Source organism: Stenella coeruleoalba (genome assembly GCF_951394435.1).
Source record: "Stenella coeruleoalba genome assembly, chromosome: 1".
NCBI lineage: Eukaryota > Metazoa > Chordata > Mammalia > Artiodactyla > Delphinidae > Stenella > Stenella coeruleoalba.
Window position 1 is genome coordinate 146,109,019 of NC_137169.1, and position 20,157 is coordinate 146,129,175.

Below are 20,157 nucleotides of genomic sequence, written 5' to 3' on the forward strand. Positions count from 1 at the left end.
CCGATTTCAATATGGTTGCTTAATGCAAACACAGGGCTCTGATGCTGCAGACCTAAGAAGTCGCGTTAAGTCCAAGGACTTCAGCAGGCTCGCTGACCCATCAGTGGCAGGGCTACGCCCCTTTTCTGCTGAACTTAACTTTACACGTTCTAGACACGTCATGCACATACAGGTTACACTTTACGGTTACACGAAATTGCATGCAATTCACACAGAGAATCATTTTGAAGGCACTGTTGTGCAGCCGGAGCTGCTACTTTCTGGCAAGTCCTTCCTAAGTTGTCTTGCAAGTGGTCCTCCTTTTTATTTATTCATATTTGAAACTTTGGTGCAAAACCCTGGTGCCGTCTAATCCCACCTACCCTGCCAACCATTTTGGTTTTGTGTCTCACCCTCTCCTCCACTTCACTTTCTTAAAGGTAGGCTCCAAACTTGGAAGGTAATGTTTCCTGACAATAAGATCCCCCTTTATTTGGATTTACAAATGATTTTTGAGTCAAGCAGCAATTTACAGTTTGTTGCTTGAAAACAAGTTGCTACCAGTTTCTTTTATTCCTGAAATTCAGCAAGGCCAGTAACTCAGAAATTCCAAGAGATAAGATACACGAGGTTCTGTATACACATTAAATAATTTCTAATTCCAATTCAAATATGGCCTTGGATATGTTTAAGTCAACCTTAACTTTTAAAGTGTTATTTCAGTCCATACTGCCTTAAGAGGCTCACTCCCAGATTATAAAGCCCTAGGTTCACGGGCTGCATGTACTCACATCCTTAGCAAAGAAAACCGCTCTGCATAATCTTTAAGGACATAAATGCACATTTCTAGTTTTAAAATGTTGTAGCAAAGCAGGATAACATGGAGGACTAACCCATCTGGACCACAAGAAATTCACCTTTAAACTTTACCAACTGGGCTCTGCTACAGGATGCTGTTGTCCTATCAACTAGGTAGGTCTGAAAAGGAGAATGTATTTAACATTCCAAATCTCACAATGGAAACGGTGTATGTTGCTCTCCAACCAGAAAGGTTCATCCCTGACTCCCCCATTTCTCGAAAGTAAGATTAAAAAGCACCAAAAAAGCCTTCCTGTCATTCACTCATATGGTCATCCCAACTCCCCAGACGTCAGCAGAAAGCACAATGGAACTGATTTTCGTTCAGGCCAAGTAAAAGGTTTCGAAAACTCCTCCCACAGGCGAGGCAACAGAAAGCTCTGAACTGGAACTTACCTGGATCGACCTCTGCCTGAAGTCCCACTCCACTCAAGCACAGATGGGACTAGCCCTAACTCACCCACTCTCTCTACCCCAGCTACAGACCAGACTTGCAATGCTGCTATAACTACAGACTGCAGGGATGCTTCCTCATTCAGTCTTATCAAGCAAACCAAAAAAAGAATGTCTATGAAAATGTGTAAATACTGTAATTGAGTTTTGAATATTTTGCACCAACTACAGATGTCTCAAGATAGAATCTTCTTTCTAGCTCATTCACTTTTGTTAGAAACACTTCATTTTCCCCCCCAAAAGAAAAAAATACACATTATGAAAAGCGTGTCTTATTGCTAAAAAAAGTGAATTCCAAAACACACACATGCCCACAAAGAACAGAAGTAAAAGAACATCTGCAAAACAGGACTCATCTTTTCTAATCCCAAACCTTCCGATTCAACCTCTGACTTTGTGCCAATTATCTTCTCCTTAAGATCAAGCAAGAACTAAGAACAACATTCACCCAAATGGTGCGGGAGAGTCACCTCGTTGGCTAAGAAACTGCCATTAGTCTTTTGGATTAACAAGGACCTGGGAAGGAATGACAGCTTGTACACTCGTGTATAAGAAGAAGGGCAGAGAGGGGAGGGCATTATTCCTCCCATGGATGACAGTGATAGAAGGAACCACGGTACAGCGGGCTCAGGGGACATGAGAGCTGCTCAAGTGTATTCCTCCCCAAGAAACAGAGAAGGGCTGCTTCACTCCATCCAGCTCTGCAGAGTGTTTACTTAAAAAAAAGCTACTGGGCCAGAAAAAGAATCAAAAGGGCTTTGTCACTGATCTGATCGTAACCGGAGCACGGTTTCACATCTCACATGATCCCACACGGTATCACTTGGATCTGTGGGAATGGATGGATGCCTGTGCTTCCAGGCTGAGGCCGTGGCCGGGAGAACGCAGACACCTGTAACCCAATCTGTGAAATCTCACGAGTGAGCAGAGGGCCTTGGGGCAGCAGTTAACATAGCACTAACACTGCATGCGGCACGACTGCAAAATCATCACTTCATCAGTTTTCCCTTACTGTTCACACCTAGGATGCATGTTTTCCAGTGAATAGGGTCTAAGATTTTGAAACAATTAAAAGCAGCACTTAGGATCAGAGAGTAAAACTCGGGCCCTTTTCCCCTTCTCTTGGATCAAAAAGGAAGAAATAAAGCAAACCAGTGGCTGCAGAGTACACACTGGATGATGACACACAGAGCTAAGTGTTAAAAGGAGGGGCAACCCCAGAGACACGGCCTGGAGACCACCACATGGACTAGCCCTGCAGCCTGACAGCTGGTCAAGCCGGCTGGAGCCCAGGCCAATGACCGGGCCACTTCCCACACACAAAGGGAGGAGTGAGACGGCAAAGTGGGAGGAACACGAAGTGTCCAGCCTAAGAAAGGGGCAAAGAAGTGGGTTAAAATAAGAATCTTTTAAGATGTTTACTTTCAGAAACAAGGCTATTTTATGTGAGGACCAAATACTACCCCGTAAAATTCAATTTCAGCAACTGAAACCTATAATGATGAGGTGTCTACGTTAAGGAAACCAAATTGTAAACTCCTTGGCTCAGGCCTGAAACTCCCATTCCCCTTGGTAATAAGTAGGTAGAAAAGGAGGCCAGATTTTAATACACCTCTCTTCTGAATATCTAAATCCTCCCAATACTTTTCTCAGGGGGAAATGATTCTCCCTGGACATTTTAGTGTCAAAGTCAGTGACTACCACCAACCCTTCAAGGCGCAGAACTAACTTAGGTCTACATGTAAGTTCATCACGCCCAGCTTCCACTTGCCCAACCACCACCGCCGGGCAGCCTGGCAGCACCTGAGGTCACACGGGGCCTGGGTGACAGCGCTAAGTTAGTCCACCACCAAGAACGGACAAACCTCAGACTTGAGGATACGAGCATCTAAGGAAACTCCGGAACATTTAAAACACCCAATGCCACGGCAGGCAGAACAAACCGAGTTTACACCTGAGTTCAACATGGTTAATGACAATAAAAATTCCAAATCGGTATCTCTCACCTAAAATTTAAATGAAGCAAATTGAAAAACGTCTCTAAAAATGCCTTTAATCTTTAAAAAAGGGACTCAGACTAAGGTTCCATGGACGTGACTAAGGGCATGAACGAACCATAATCTTGAAAAGCCTTCTGTGGCAATTTCTTCTGTATGATTAAAATAGCTTGTATTTTAAGTGTAAACCAAGAACCTATTTTCTCATTTTCTATAGATTTGAATGGAAACTTTGGGACCTGACAGAGAATTAAATATCCTTCAATGTAAACACCTATCAATATAAATTTCTTCAATGTAAATTTTCTAAATGCCATTTCCTGTGTAATCCAAAGGACCAACTAACTGCATGCTTTTTAATATATTCTAAGTCTTCTTGGAAGAACCACCATTAACCAAAAACCAAATGCACCCATATGACGTTATTCACTGCCTACATTAGCAATTTCTTTTTTATATATTTTAAAAATTGTTATCTATTGCTGAAGAAATCAGTCTTGGAGCCAAAGGGGAAAAAAGTTAAATCAAATTTAAACATGATAAACTATGAGGCTGTGATTTTTATACAGATTTTTACACTTATGGAGTAAATGCAAACTTAGTCCTCTAATGAAACGTATCAGCTTTTCTAGTAAGTTCTGTTAAAATGAAAGCTGTCTTCTCTCAGAACCGTTGAAAAAAGGTCGTATTTGAGTTTCCAGTTAGAATTATATGAAAAAGTGATGTAAAAGAACACTCTTGGGCTTCCCTGGTGGCGCAGTGGTTGAGAGTCCGCCTGCCGATGCAGGGGACGCGGGTTCGTGCCCCGGTCCAGGAAGATCCCACATGCCGCAGAGCGGCTGGGCCCGTGAGCCATGGCCGCTGAGCCTGCTGCTCCGCAACGGGAAGGGCCACAACAGTGAGAGGCCCGCGTACCGCAAAAAAACCAAACAAACACCACCACACTCTTTAGATGATGCATGTGTCCTCCCTACCCTCAGCTGCCTCCGAGGCCCTGATTTCTTCCCTCTACCTAGGAATCCCACAGACCTATACCAGAAGCTTCCAGGGGCTCTGCTCTCTGCTCAACTGCTCCAAGTATACAACATGCTTCAGAGAAGTGGGGTACATCTCAGTGACGGGGACCTTTTGGCTCAAACACTTAAAGCTGAGGATTCAGCTTTATTTATTCTTCATGTTAAATTAATCAGCAAGTATTTGAAGCCAACTACATGCCTTAACTGATACTAACATTTCAGCTTAGAGAGTTTATGTGCAACACATGAATCTATAATAACTGAAAAGTCCTTTTTTTCCTTTCTTGACGTTCAGATATATTGATTTCATCAGACTGAACAAAAATAACCAATAAATGTGGCAGTAATTCTTTCAACATCCTAAGTCATTATGACAATCATTTATTTATCCTCTCACAGGGACAGTTACTTTTTTAAAAAAAAAAGCTCTTTAGAAAGAGATATTTACATAGTTCATAACATTAGGAGCTTTCAGTTGTATCTCCTTACTGATTGAATTTGCTTCTCTGTGAATTCACCATTGGTATCAACAAGGGAGATATCCTAGACCTCCATTTAAGTTGATGCTGCATGTCCCTAACCCTCCTAAATTTACTCTAGTAATTCTTTTCTAATCAGTTTTCGACGTTTTGAAAATTTGAAGGTTTCACTTTTAAAGTATTATGAACAGATATAAAAACCAACTGAGCCTCAAAACTTATCTAGAGGCAACATAAAGGAAACAAACATAACCCACAGCCCATTTGGAAGTTTGCAACAGAGAAAATCTGCATTCTAGACCCTCGACAGTCGTTTCTTGAGGGGTTACCAACTTTAGCTTCTTAGGCAAATGTGCTTATTTTGAGAGAAAACTACTCTTAAAAATAAATGTTCTCCACTGTGTCTTTTTGTAGCCAGATACCTGGGACAATTCTATTCACCCAGATTGACAAAGATTCCTTATGCATACTTCAGAAACACCTAAGTCTAAATATAAAATGGCTTTTCAGTGAAAAGTCAGAGGTATTAGCATCACTAATTTCATTGTACTCTCGGGATCCCTTTCTCATCCCTTAGAGCTTTGAGGAGATGTACAGATACGAATTCATCTGTTAAAAACGAAAACGGTACTACCAGGAACACGTGTGGAGTTTTAATGTGAATGCTGGAGTAAATGTCTTCAGGAAAGCAGATTATGCAATAGCTTCATAAAGGAATTAAGAGCTCCTAGAGAGTTCTTTCACACAGTATGCTTTATATGATGTCATTCTTACGCTTAACCGATAGAACTGAAAGGGTAATAGGGTTATATATAAAGTTAGGATGGCTACAGAAAGGAATCACAGAGATCCGGTAGCATACCTTTGTAAACTGTGCTTCAAAGGATAACACTACTTAGAACTTAAAGACCAATTCTTCACAAGGGCACTGGAAGTATATACAAATTTAGGAGACAAAGTTGTATCTAGGCAAATTTTAAAGGTTACCACCCATTACTTCATTCATTTTTGAATGGGAAGTGACTCTTAGTTTGTAGACAAACATTCTGATTTATACATGAAGGGAAGCAAGAACCCGAGACAGGACAGAGAGAAAAAAATCAGTTAATATGTTTACACCTGTGGACTGGGTAATGACTGCAAACGTCAGTGAACGGCAGGAACATGGGGTCCATGAGAAGCGGAGAGGATGAGGGAGGGAAAAGTTGGGGTCCGGTAGGAGAAAGAAGACAAAGACTGTTGTATTTCTAATGAAGACATTCAAATTTTAAAGCGAACTCAAAATCAGTACTTCGTAAGAGTCAGATAAAACGTACTGCTGCTTATATGTGGGTTTCAAGAACTACATATAAACAAACACTATATAAACAAACACTACTGTATAAACAAACACTATAGATACAGATTTCACTATATTTAAAACTCAGTACTTGGTAAGGCCCTTACAATATCCTTTACACTGCAAACTATATAAAGGAAAATTTTAACTGCATAAATGAGTTTAACGTATCTACGCTGTAAAACAAAATGGAGTAAACTTAAACATTTATCACTCTCTTGACTGTAAGACACGGTACCAAGCTGGGCCGAGAGAAAATAAGAACACACAGGGAACACCCAATAGCTATTTCAAGCAAAAAGTAGATAGATACATTACCACATATTCCCTTTGTATACATTACTTAGTATTTATGACTTATGAAATCTTTGTAGTGTTGGTATGTAAACTTTAAGAAGTGAAGTCACGGACTTTAAAGAGTGTTTTCTACATTCAATACAACTTATTTTAGAACCAACAAATTATGTCAGAAGATTATCTAAGTGTCACAAACAAGCAACACGTATATACTGCAATTTTATTTCAATCGCACAAACGAAGTTAGCATGTAGGAAATTTAAATGAAACAGTACGGTAAAAATAGCAGAGAACCAAAAACTCTAATAAGGAAGTACACCTAAAGCATGAGAATTCAACATTCATTAGTGTTTCATCTTCAGTTTTGATTGACACTTGATGCTTGCAAATTTTGAAACGAACTTTGAGATCATGATGACTATTCTGAAGAGATTTCAGCACCAGCACTAAGATTTGTACATTCAGTTGGTTTGCAATTGACTTGTTAGCCATTTACATAGTGTATAGTACAGATTTGTCACAGGTCAGATCACAGTGTTGAAGGAAAGAAGTACCTTCCTGTAATTAGAAAGGATCCCCTAAACTGCACTCAGCTTAAGACATCCAATGTACAAGAGCACGAAAACCATCATAATATTGTGGCTCCAGGGAACATAGTTTTGATAAGGAAAATAACCTAAGCTTCTGTTTCCCATTGTAATTACTGAAATCTCTAACAATGACAAAACTGTCACATAGGACAGCAAATGTATACAGGAATTCAATCAAACGTCTTGGAAAGAACACATTTAGCAATCTGGGATAATGCAGAACGACAGGAAATAAAACGTGATTCAACACTGGTTCTTTTTGTCATTTTACACAGACATCATGTTAATATTAGACCAAGGCACAAAACGTTTAGTGCATAAACCAGTTTCTTTTTTAAGATCTAGCACTTTTACCGTAGTCTTTTATCTTACTTTGGACCACTTGTACCCAGTACTCTATCCTACTATAGACTGTTTAACTTAATCAACAAAATCAAAAGTGATTTCTGACCAGATTTATGGGGGACATAAACATGGTATCATCAAAGTGTTTGCATAACCAAAAGTACAATAGTAAAGATGAAAATGCCTCCTATTTCTTTTAGAAAGTAGTACTTCATAAGCTTGCTGCATCTGTAATGTCTTCACTATTGGATGACAATGAAGAGTTGATAGAAAAAAAGAACTGTATACTTGAATTATGATAGCTCATCCATCACAGATCTAAAAATGAAGTTTCTACGGAAACAGGAACTATTTTAACAAGGGAAAAAACATTCCCTCATTCAAACCTCTTTGAAGTGGTAATGGCTGCAAACGTGCAGCGCTTACAAGACTATGCTATCAACAAGTTCTGTCTTATGAACTTAGATTAAGAAAATCTAGAAAGCAGACGAAAGTGGATTATTTCTTCAAAATTTTAGTAAAACTACTGATAATCAAAGGTTTCAAAGCAAATATGGCACATAATAACTCAAGCATAAATCAAGATGGAGAGCCTGGAGAACTGTGATTTCCTAAAATTTCAAAAAATTCTATCATTGCAACATACAGGATTTCTCCCCTATTGTAATCTTAGAAGTTTCAAAGAAAAGGGAGTGGATAACATACACACACGTGAGTGCCCACACAAACACGCACGCACGCACACACATGGTGGTAAGTAGAGTATCTAGTTCCTTCTTTCCACCACCTAAGTCTCACTTTATTTATTAAAAGGAAATTATGCAGGAACCCCCTCGTTGTTTTCCCTTTATCTAATGATTTCTGTGACCTTAATTTGCTGCCGTCATTGTTACTTTTCTAGTATTTCAACATAACAACGTTCAAAAGCAGCTTTGTAGTCAGGAATGTGTACCTGAACACCTGTATAACTGCAGGGCGCCTAGGTAATAACAGCCAAATTCAGGGATGGAACTTTTGAGTTCCACACTAAGATGTAATTCATGTGAAGCTCAGAATCATGTTTCAGACCACTGAACTTACTCAAGTGAAAATACAAATAGCTGAAGACATGATGTAAAAGATTAAGTACTTGGTGCTGTTAACATATTTACGAATTAAAGTCACAAAATATTCCTCATTATTATTCATGCAGATAACTGAGAACAAAGATAGTGCAGAAATTAACTTTAAATAAAAAATTATTCCTTCCCTTCCTCCCGCTCCCCTATACTCTACAAAATGTTTTCCCTGGGACTAGGCCTTGAAAAGGCCACTACATATTAGTTTGACATGCATTACTGTCTGCAATTTAAAAAGCTAATTTTGTGGTGGTTGTAATTACATTATAAAAATGTCCACGTGCATAAATCTAAAAAAGGTTGAAAACCTACAGTGAATCTACAATATACTGTTTTACATTTGACCACTGGCTTGTGTTATGTAGGAGTCACAGATTTGGTAAAGCATTGTAACAATTTAGGAAGGCATCTAAATCTTTAAATTCTGGACAAATTTTATGTTTGAATCTACAAAATTGCATGAAGGCTAAACTCGAGAGACTTCCTATCATTCTAAAATTCCTCACTCCGAACAAATCATTTTTAGGACACTTTCTTATAAATATCACCCTTTGAAAGCACATACAGTTCCATTTGTTCCACATTTTATGATCTTAACCTACATAGGGCTGAACTCAATTATTCATGGAATATCAAATATGATAGGAAGACAAACCTGAGAGAAACATTTACAATACAATAGCATAACTTGCTAAATTCCTCATCACCATTCTCTGAAAAAAAATTCTCAAGCCTTTCTCCTCTTTATTTTAGCAATGGATTGTGGAAAACGTGCGATTTTTCTCTTGACATGAAAGTATTTCAATGCATGGTGATCTTGCCTGACGGATTCAGTATTTTCTGCATAACTGATACAGGAACTCCTATATGACTCTCCTCCATCCCGTTGTAAAGGTCAGAGAAAAGCAGAAAACCGTGAGGGAAACAGCTTATCGCCAGAGTAGTAATGTCTGAAGGCTTTCAAAGTATGTTGGTTTTTCCCTCCTTCCGACTGTTTGTCTCCATTTTCTTCTTACAGCTCACAAGATGTAAGGGTTTTGTTGTTGTTAACACAGCTGTTCTTTGTAGGTTTTTTTTTCCTTTTCCTTTCTCCAGATTAAAGTCCTGTCTCTCCTTAGTTTGATTCTCTAGGCAGTATTTGACTTGCTCAGTTCCTGCCTGATTGCTGGGTAGGAAAAGGAAAAATATTAAAAGTAAATATAATGATAAGGTAAAGTAAATGGGTGATTCATTCTTAAGAAATGTTAACGATTGTATTCAAACTCACAGTAATAAAAAGACATACTGATCTTGCACCTTTCATTGCAGAAATCTTTGTTTTCTTATTTTTACGAAGACCACACTGATTTCTATATATTTATATATTCTCTCCATTTTGTACACAAAACGAAAACACCGATTTTTGGGGCTTAAAACAAGAGGTCAGTGGGATGGGATGGATGAACAGAAGTAACCTAGAGAAAGACTTCTTCACCTAGTTTTCCATCTAATACTACTCAACACTGGAAACTTAGGAATCTTGCTTACCCCTATTCTTACAAATAATTTCCATTATATGAAGGAGACAGAGCTCCTCCCTGACTCCTAAACCAAGTAAAGGGCAGGATAATATGGAAAAGTAATTGTTTTATGCCCTCAAGTAATAAACTGGGTATTTCTTTATTTGCATTTTCTTTAAAATAGCTATTCTTGAACACTACTCTAAAGGGTAGCAAATTTGTTTAGACACTCACCATCAATGAGCTCTTCTTTTAGCTTAGTTAATTCTTTTCTCATTTCATCTAAAATGTCCTAAAATATTAAGAGAAAAACATCAGAAATACAGAAAAAAAACTGTTAAAAAGATTCTTGCTCACATAAAATTTTAAGAATGTATGAAATATTATGTATGTTTCTCGTTTCCAGAGTCACAATTTATGTCGTAGAAGATTAACCTTGGTAAATTTTGTTTTAATGGCCTTTGCTTCCCAATCTTTGCTTATTCTAGCTTAGCAAAATATGAAGCAGAATGTTTTCTAAAACTAAAATAATTACTTGGTCGTCCAGTGAAAGGTATGATTCAGATAATTTCTAGAAAACGTAATGGCTCTGCTTTTAATCTAGTCTTCTGGGAGCTGTCTAAGAGGTAATAATACATAAAGAAGTTTCAAGGAAGAAGACGTGTGAACTGGACAACCAGCGCTTGGCCAATCTGTCACCTGGTCTGAAGTACGGGGACTCCTTACTTCAGGAGTCACCAGAGCTGCCAAACTAAGTTTCAAGGAATCTAGGATTCCCCTGGAGGGCCCTCAGGGGTTGCCCTAATAGGTGGGGAAGAAAGAGGATCGGACCCCGCTGGACGTGCACAGTCCAAGAAGCAGGGACCAGCCACACATAGCTACGGAGCACTTGAAACGTGGCTAGTCTGAAGCGAGATGCATTGTAAATGTAAAACAGACACCAGATTTCAAAGATTTAGTATGAGGCAAGTAATGTACAATAACTCATTAGTAATTTAAAAATACTGATTATATATTGAAAGATTATTTTGGCTATATTAGGTTAAATAAAATATATTAAAGTGAATACCACCTGTTTCTCTGTATGTAATGTGGCTACTACAAATTTAAAGTACTATGTGGCCCGTGTTATGTTCCTAGTTAACAGTGATGCTCTGGACCCTCCTTCCTATATGAAAACCGATCCATCTTTACATATTTTGCAAAATCAATATTTATAAAGTTCCATTTGAAATAATGGATACTCCCTAGTTAAAAAATGAAGACTGTGTAATATGAAAGCTAAAAGGGCTAATAAGGTGACACAATTTTTTTTTTTGCGGTATGCGGGCCTCTCACTGCTGTGGCCTCTCCTGTTGTGGAGCACAGTCTCCGGACGCGCAGGCTCAGCGGCCATGGCTCACGGGCCCAGCCGCTCCGCGGCATGTGGGATCTTCCCGGACCGGGGCACGAACCCGTGTTCCCTGCATTGGCAGGCGGACTCCCAACCACTGCGCCACCAGGGAAGCCCAAGGTGACACAATTTTAATGGATGAAAAATAGCTATCCTTTGGAAGGATTAATTTCAAGTTATTTGACTTTAATACTGCACACACCTCAGGTAACATTAAATTGCTCTGTGTTTAAGGTTCATTTTTAAAAAAAGCTTTTCACGCTTAAAATAAGGTTGAAAACTATCAATTAGTTTAATTCCTTCATTTTCCAATGAGGAAACTGAGGCACAGAAGTTATTATATGGACTAACAGATAGCCTTTTTCAAATTAACTTATTTAACTTAACTTTAACTGATTTAACTTAAAATCAGTCCTAAAATCAAATCTATCCTCTCTTCTAGTCCCCTACTTCAGATTGCCAAGAACTTACCATATTTTAAATGTGTGCAAGTGCTCCATTTTAAAACGTTTTTCAAGAAAAGAAAGCCATGTTTAACACACAGGAAACAAGGGCTTGATTATCAATGACCACATGCTTTTCAAATTACATAACTCAACTGAACTGTTCAAACAGCTTTGCAGTATAAAAATTAGGTTGATCTGAAATTGTTAGTATTTGTCTCTTTAATTCCTATTTAACTTTGAACTCATTATTGCAACATTATTGGTCTCTTTTTAAGCCCCACTCAAACTTTGTTGGCATTGTAAAAAATGAGTGATAGAATGGGGAAAGCGAACTCCGAATAAAGACTGGGTTCTTTTTTTTTTTTTTTAATAATTTAAGTGTGTTAGTTTCTGCTTTATAACAAAGTGAATCAGTTATACATATACATATGTTCCCATATCTCCTCCCTCCCTCCCACTCTCCCTATCCCACCCCTCTAGGTGGTCACAAACCACCGAGCTGATCTCCCTGTGCTATGCGGCTGCTTCCCACTAGCTATCTACCTGACGTTTGGTAGTGTATATATGTCCATGCCACTCTCTCACTTTGTCCCAGCTTACCCTTCCCCCTGCCCATATCCCCTAGTCCATTTCTCTAGTAGGTCTGAGTCTTTAGACTGGGTTCTGATCCTGACTGTGGGACTGAGTAAATTTAACTTCTCTGAACCTCAGATGTGCACAACTTGAGTACAAACACTGTGTTATCTGACTACTGTGAGAATTAGGGGACAATGTCGTGCGAATAACCTAGCAAATGCGTGGCACTGAAGTCCGCCAGACACTCAATAAAAGCCTGCTGCAGTGATCTGTGCGACCGTTATTTTCAGAGGCTACCCTGAAGTGCAGGGTAAGAAGACAAAAATTAAAATTTTCACTACAGGCACATCTGTACTCAGGTCTGCAAAACTGAGAGTTGTTTTACTAAGATGTCCTGCCTTCCATTTCAAATCTTTTAAACACCACCATGTAAAAAAAAAATTATTTACCTCTTCTAGAAATAAGATAGTTCAAGGTTCCAAAATCACCTATTACTCCTTCCATTTTTTTTTCTGTGTATACAGGTATTAAATATAATGCATATGTATCCAAAATACGAACAATATCTTTTTCCTTTTTATAAAATTGACATAACTGTTCATACTGTTTGGTTACCTGTCTGTTTCACCTAATGTGGGCAAGTGTTCACAATTCATTGTTCAATATTCTCACTTATGGTTCCTTAATAGCTGCAGAGCCCTCCTCCACACTGTATAGTTACATACTTCTATCCTATTTTCTTAGCATAAATTCTTCAAAGTGAAATTGCCGGGTTCAAAGGTAAATCATTTATTTTTAAGGCTTTTGGTTTGTCTTCCCAAACCGCTTCCTAGAAAGCAGAAGTATGTGAGGTGAGAGTGCCCATTTTCCTCACATTCTTGCCAAAACCAGACTTGGTGGGTCCATTTCGGCTAATGATAAGTGAAAAGTGCAAGCCCATTTTTTATTTAAGCAATTGTACACCATTCACTTACATTTAAAGTTTATAATATAGCATTAAACCATTGCCCCTACCCTCCACCACTGTTGGCACTTTATGCAAACTTATGAACCAAAACATGAGGATTTGAAAAAAATAACATAGTACTAATGCCACTGTTTAACTTGCATAAAAAAATATCTAACTCTACATTCTTTTTTTTTTTAAACTCTACATTCTTTTCAAACACGTTCGCAACCTGTCAAACATATGCACATGGGATATTTTTTTAAAAAGAACAAGTGCAAATAAGGGGAAGCTGCCACTGGTCGCCCACCTGCTTCAGCCTGTCATAATCCAGTCCCTCCGTCTGGACTCCGTTGGCACTGGGCTGTGACGAGGGTGCAGATTTTGGTCTGTACAGATGAAATTTTCAGGACAGGTAAATAACGCTTAGGATATTTAATGAGTTCATTAGTAATTGCAAACTTACCAACCCAACACCAGATTAAAGTACATTTAAACATGAGTTAAAAAGTTAATTGTTCTAATAGTTGCAGAACTGATAAGAACATATGAAAGTATTTCTCACTTTTCTCAGTATTATCAGTTATTTGTAAAGAAATCAGAAAAAGGTGATAAGATGAGAAGACTTCTCCAGTAGAGGACGACACTCTTTGGGCACGAGGAGGGTGACTGGGTAACATGTGGCGTGGTGATCAGGACAGACGGGAGGCCAGCCGCAACGTCCCGGCCCAAGTAAAACAATCATGTTTTCTCCTTTTGAAACTGTACGTTATCTACTAAATATCTGGCAAACCAATGAACAGGAAATTATAAAGACTTGAATATTTCACTCTATATAAATCAATTTACAAGTTCTATGCAGGGGGAAAAAATACTTAATGAGTATGATTTCTTTGTATGTGTTTTATTCCGTTTTAAGCATCAAAACAAATAAGGATATTGGAAAAATGATCATTAAATTAAAAGTATATTCATGTGGCTATTTCCCAATGAAGTTTTTATGAAGACATCATCTGAATTGTCATCTAACTACTTCCATAAACTTATTTTATTTTTTTAAAAGGAAAAGGGAGGGGAATGCCACATAGAAGCAGATGGTCAATTACTATTGCACTTTCAGAAGTTTAGCTTCTGTTAAAAATTTTACATGAAGAAATAAGTCTTAAGTATTAGGTATATTTTTATCAAGTCAGTCAGTCATGGCTCCCTCTCCAGTTCTGGCAATGAGAGAAAATACTAAGTGGAAAATCTAGAATTTTAATTAGATGGTCCTTTATTTTCAGGTTTAGTATATACTAAGTGGCCACTCTTTAAGGGTCACAAATCAATGCAAATGAAAACCATTAGTCAGGTCATATATTTCCAACTTTGCAGAGTACCAATGTTAGAAATTTGAACCAAGATTCAATGGGTATAATAACTTTTTCAAACTTATAATTGTTATAAGGCATATTTATACTTCAAACCCATAGGCACTGTTTGTGAAGATAAAATATTGAGTTAATCTGCTTTAACATCAAACATATGACAACTTAAAAGATTGCTGTAAAGGAAGACAACCAATTTTATTACATATCTGCTGCTATGTTTATATGAACAAGAAAAATAATAACTTTCAGAAAACCTCATTCAAGAGGCACTGAGCTAGGCCCTGGGTTGGATAAGAAGATTTATATGACATACTTCCTTCCCTCTTGAGACAATACACCTTTTTCACTTTGCTGAGACTACTTAATTCTACAGTCAATTAAGACGTATTGAGACCCACAGTGTGCAAGTCACAGTGCTCTGGAGAGCCTGGTCTATACAGTAAATATTCATAAAGGTTGACATACTGTGCATTTCATTTACCCATAGTGTCCATCCTGCTCTCCAGAAGTAAATTATTATTTATTCTGCTTTTCTTTTACATTTCACATTTAACTGGTACAAACTAGCTAACTGTTTTCTCCTAAACTTATACCGGGCTGGCCAAAGAGTCTGTTCGAGTTTTTCCGTCAGGTTTTTTTGTAAGATGTTACAGACTATCCCTGAAATTCATGTGAATAACTACGGTCTGCTACTTAACCAGGCAGTATGTTATGAATATATCCATATTTAATAAACAATGCAAAATTATTGTTATATGACAGAAAACTGTGGAAACATGCAATTTTTAAAAACTTTAACTCATGCTAACATGCAATCCACCTCCACCACCACCACCACCACCACCACCACCACCACCACCACCACCACCACCACCGTGATAATTTACTAAAGGGGGGAACTTTTCATACTGAAGGAAAGACGTAATCACCACTTCTCAAAAAAGGCTTATCAACATTATCCCAGGGGGCACTACGTATGAAAGCAGCAAGGTAACTGAGAAGATTTACAACAGAAAATCTCATTGTTAAATGCTACTTTTCTATGTGCTAGCAAATTTTCTAAATAAGTCTTCTGCTCAAAACAATTAAACCATCTCAAAAAAAGCAGGAGAAACTGTTTCACTATTGTATTATGAACACTTTATGCAGATTTAACTGGCTGACAAAATGAACTTACCAAATATTTTAATCATCTATGGCATGAAAATAATAGTAGCTAATAACAGTCTGGCCACACAGAGTCTGATTACAGAACTCCTTACTCACTGCCATAGACACCCCCTCCATATACTATTTAATTCATGCTCCCAGTAGACCTGATGTGTATTTTTAAAAATAGATGTATATAATAACATGGGTATGTCTCAGTTATTTCTAACGTAAGGGTTTTTACCATAATTGATAAGAAAAAAGGGGGATTCTCAGAGGTTTTTATTACTTTATAATGAGAGTGTTGCCTCTAGATACCTGCCTATAAAGTAACTGTACTACAACTGTTTAAGTCTCTATTCTGCCAAATTAATTCTAAATATGGCTTAAGCACTTGAGGATTTTAAGTAATTGTCAATTTTTTTAATCAAGAAAGAAATACATGGCTCATATCCTAAGTTTTCTTAATTAAAAAATGGTATAATAAGACTCATCCTAGAAAAGAAATAATCTCAAGGATGTTAGGTTGTTAAAGATACTCAGTATACTGCAAAGTATGTAGGAAATAGAGATTTTCCTCAAATAATAAATTATTACAATTGTGGCTATAGTACTGTCCTGTGTTCCAGTGACAAACAGTACAGGATCTTCTTTTCAAATTTTTAAAGCCTTGTCTTATACTCATAAAGAGAACGGCCTTTAAAATAAAATGCAAAAGCTACAAACACTCTAGGTATATGAGGCCTTAGATTCCCATGCTAGTATTCCTGATATGTTTATCATTTATATTAGTATTTCTGATATGTTTATCATTTATATTTATCATAATCCAAATATAAACTGATGGCGGGGAAATGAATACTATTAATTTTTCTCATTAAAATCGCTCAGAATTTTTTAAAAAAGTGTTCTAAATACAGCTAAATATGAAAGGCTTGATCTGCCTACATCTCTCCCTGTGGTGATGACCAATCCATGTAGAAAAAGCTCAGCCCTATAACATATTATTTCAAAGTCTCAAATCACAAAGTCACATCAGGATGATACCTGTGTAATGAATCATAGGACCTGTTGTCAAAAACAATCTGATTTTTCCTTGAAGAATCCCGTCTATGAAGGGGAAAAACCATTTAAAGGGGTATACAATAGAACTTTAAAAATTAATTCTCATTATGTTACTGTTTTATAGGTTTTCAGTTATAGCAAACAGAAGAAGAACTAAAGGAGTCCATTAACTTTAAAATAATTGTTTTTCCCAATTAAAAAAAAATTATTTGGAGACTGAATCTAGTTATGTGAGGACACTGTTTACTTGACAATTACAGAGAATTTTAAAAAATCATTATGCAATGGCTACTTTTACAGACTGCAGACATAGTAAAATCTACCTATACAAAGATTCAACAAGTATCAGAACACAACCAAAGACATTTCTATTGGAGTGAATACAAATAAAACTACAGGTTCAAATAAAAAACACAATAAAAATCACTATAGTTTGAAGTATACAAAATTAACTCTTCTCAGGAGGCACATAAAGAACTCTTTTTCCATCTTGAATACAAGATCTGTAAGCTCTTAATAGAAACCACAGGAAGAATTCACAAACTTTCCAATGTTATGTTCCAGTCATGATTTAGAGCATTTTTAACGTCAACACTCTTGCTTTTATTCTGTCTGACATCTTCACTTAATAAACATAGCATAATGCAATATCTCACGTATATTATAGGATATTAATCCATCTTATCACTAACATAATTTTGACATGGATGTTCAGAAGAGAAATGGGTACTTTCAGTACTGTGCAAGAATAAAGTGTGCTTAAATAAAAACAAAAAATGGCCAATATACTTGCTTTCAGAAGGAACGGGGTAAATAATTTAGGAAGAAAAGCAATACAGTTATTAGTCTTTTAAACATATTTTAAAAATCTTTTATGGTTTAAAACTGCTTGCAGTGAAATTTTAAGACATACATATCAGTGGTTGGATCAAATCTATCAAAAGGGATATGAGCGCTCAGGAAAGAATCCGAACGTCTATTTTGGGAAGAGAGAGGAAAACTATCTACCAGAGCTAGAACATCATTACAATACACTACTAGATATAAGAACCCATATTTGACAAAATATTTTTTAAATGGTGATGTTTAGAGCACTTACTTAAACTTCCTTTAGAAGTCTGAAAAATCTCTGAAATAAAATTCTTTCCTTCATTAAATGAACCCACCCACATCAAGGAACACATACATTCCACCTGGAGAAGCTTTTCCATGTCCCTTCTAAGATAGGACTTTTGCCATGAATTTAAGTTTAGCTTCAGCCAAGCTCACTACAGAATCCCTATCAACGAGGAAGGGATGAAAGTAGTGACAAAGGACAAATGGCACGTCACAGTTCTGTTCTGATATGCACTTGATAAACCAGGCTTCGTAATGTGCTACGGAAGAAAATCTGTAACAACTACTGGAGATGCATTAGAAGGCCACATCAATTAGGTACGCGAGAACATAAATGTGCAATTTTTCTACTCTACTGAAAAGACATGTTCACCAAAAGCAATTCTGCCATTTTCTCCTAAAATCAAATATATTCATCTTTCAGTCACTTAGAAACTGAAAGCTTCTATACATTCAAAAAAGGCCCAGTTTTCTTTGCGGAACTTAAATAACTATGTCATCACCAAATCTTCCCACCAACAGAAAGAACCACACAAAAAACAAACCCAAACTTAGATTGAAGCTAACACACAACAGACTTGTGACAATATAAGATCTACTCTTGCATTTTTCTTTATTAGGTTTCTATAATTAGACTCAAGTTTGCTTTTTATGAGGCAAAAATAAGACAAATAGCTCAGAAAGAAAAGGCGAAAAAACTTTTTAGTCTCTAGATACATACCTTTCTCTGGAAAAAATATGAGTCCTTTAAACTGTCTCATAAACCAAGAAAAAGTTTCACCTATGTTTAAAGACCTATGATATAAAGTTAGTTATGATAGTAAAGTATGCCTGGCTAAGAAATACTGAGTTTGCTTGACCATGCATACAAAGCCACTTGTAGAAACACGAATTAACCAGTCTTGTTTCTGAGCATTATCTTTTCTAACTCGATTATAATCAGAAGTTTCAACTGAAAAATAAATCTTTCTACTTTATAAATTCAAAATTTTAGGTTTTATTTTACTCTCTCTTAAACATTGTAGCTTTTTCTCTCCAGCTGCCTTTCAGTTTAAAACATAAGTTTCTTTCAAAAGTTCAATGTTGTTTATTGACAGGGATAATGGTATTGAGGTTATACAGGAGAATGTCCTGTTTCTTAATAAAAATGCTAAAGTATTCAGGCTGAAGCAGCACAGACTTGCAAACTGCCTTCCACCTATTCAGAGAGAAGAAAGTGTGGATGTGTAGATATGAGTTCAAGCCAATGCTGGCAAAATGTTAATAACTGGTAAATCTAAGTGATGGGTACACGGACGTTTGCTATACTATTCTTTCAACTTTTCTGCAGTTCTGAATTTTTTCAAAATAAAATATTGGGAGGAATAAAGCTATCTTAAAATTTCAGACAACCTGGGTGACAATAATAAGCATAGGGTAGAATTTAGACAATTACTAATAAAAATACAGCGGGGCTTAGTGGTCGTCCAACAGCAGGATTATAGATGTTTTATTTGCTCCTTTGTACAATTTCAGATCTACCATTCGAATATTTTTTACAATAAAAATGCAGATTTCTTTTCAGGTACAATTCTAAAATAAAACTTAGGAAAAAAATTGATACCTGGAAATAACAGGTGACTTGCTGCCATTCATTGTACTTGCTCTTTCCCAAGGTTTTCTTGTCGGTTCTTTAAAAATAAAAGAATGTAAGTTATTAAATATCCTGTATGCTCCCAGAGTTAGGATTCTAAGTTGTACCATTTCAGACCCCAAAATGAGAAGAAATTAATAAGCAAGTATGACAAGTTTCCCTAAGAAGAACTTAGATTGTTAAATCTAAAATACAATGATTTTAAACACCAGATGGTAAGAAGTTTCTCTAATAAAGATAGGATAATAAGATTAAGGGTAAGACAATTTTAATTAATTAGAATGGAATTGTGAAAATTATTTTAAATTAATAAGGATAGTTTAAATTTGTAAGAATGGGACAGTATTAACTATACTCTTTTAAACTATTTTTAGTGCCAATGGTAAAACTAATAAAAAGAATCTTTAATGTGTTCATGTACTTCAATAGTTAATCTAAATTCAAACAGTCCTCTTGGGAAAAAATTCAAACTCAAAATATATTTCAGAATCAT

The 20,157-nt window shown here is 36.7% G+C and overlaps 1 protein-coding gene across 5 annotated transcripts in view; it reads right to left on the reverse strand.

The window, feature by feature from the left end:
- Window positions 1-8,020: 8,020 nt before the first annotated feature.
- ENAH (ENAH actin regulator) overlaps window positions 8,021-20,157 on the reverse strand; it is a 154,201-nt gene continuing 142,064 nt past the window's right edge. For 2 of the 5 annotated variants that reach the window (XM_079920084.1, XM_079920081.1), the window contains exons 11-15: window positions 19,635-19,701; window positions 16,898-16,960; window positions 13,642-13,720; window positions 10,205-10,262; window positions 8,021-9,636 (exon numbers count right to left, since the gene is read on the reverse strand). In XM_079920084.1, coding sequence (XP_079776210.1) covers window positions 9,599-9,636; window positions 10,205-10,262; window positions 13,642-13,720; window positions 16,898-16,960; window positions 19,635-19,701 — 305 coding nt within the window. In that variant the 3' untranslated portion in view covers window positions 8,021-9,598. The remainder of the gene's footprint in view (window positions 9,637-10,204; window positions 10,263-13,641; window positions 13,721-16,897; window positions 16,961-19,634; window positions 19,702-20,157) is intronic. The other 3 variants (XM_079920085.1, XM_079920082.1, XM_079920083.1) reach the window with 2 other exon arrangements.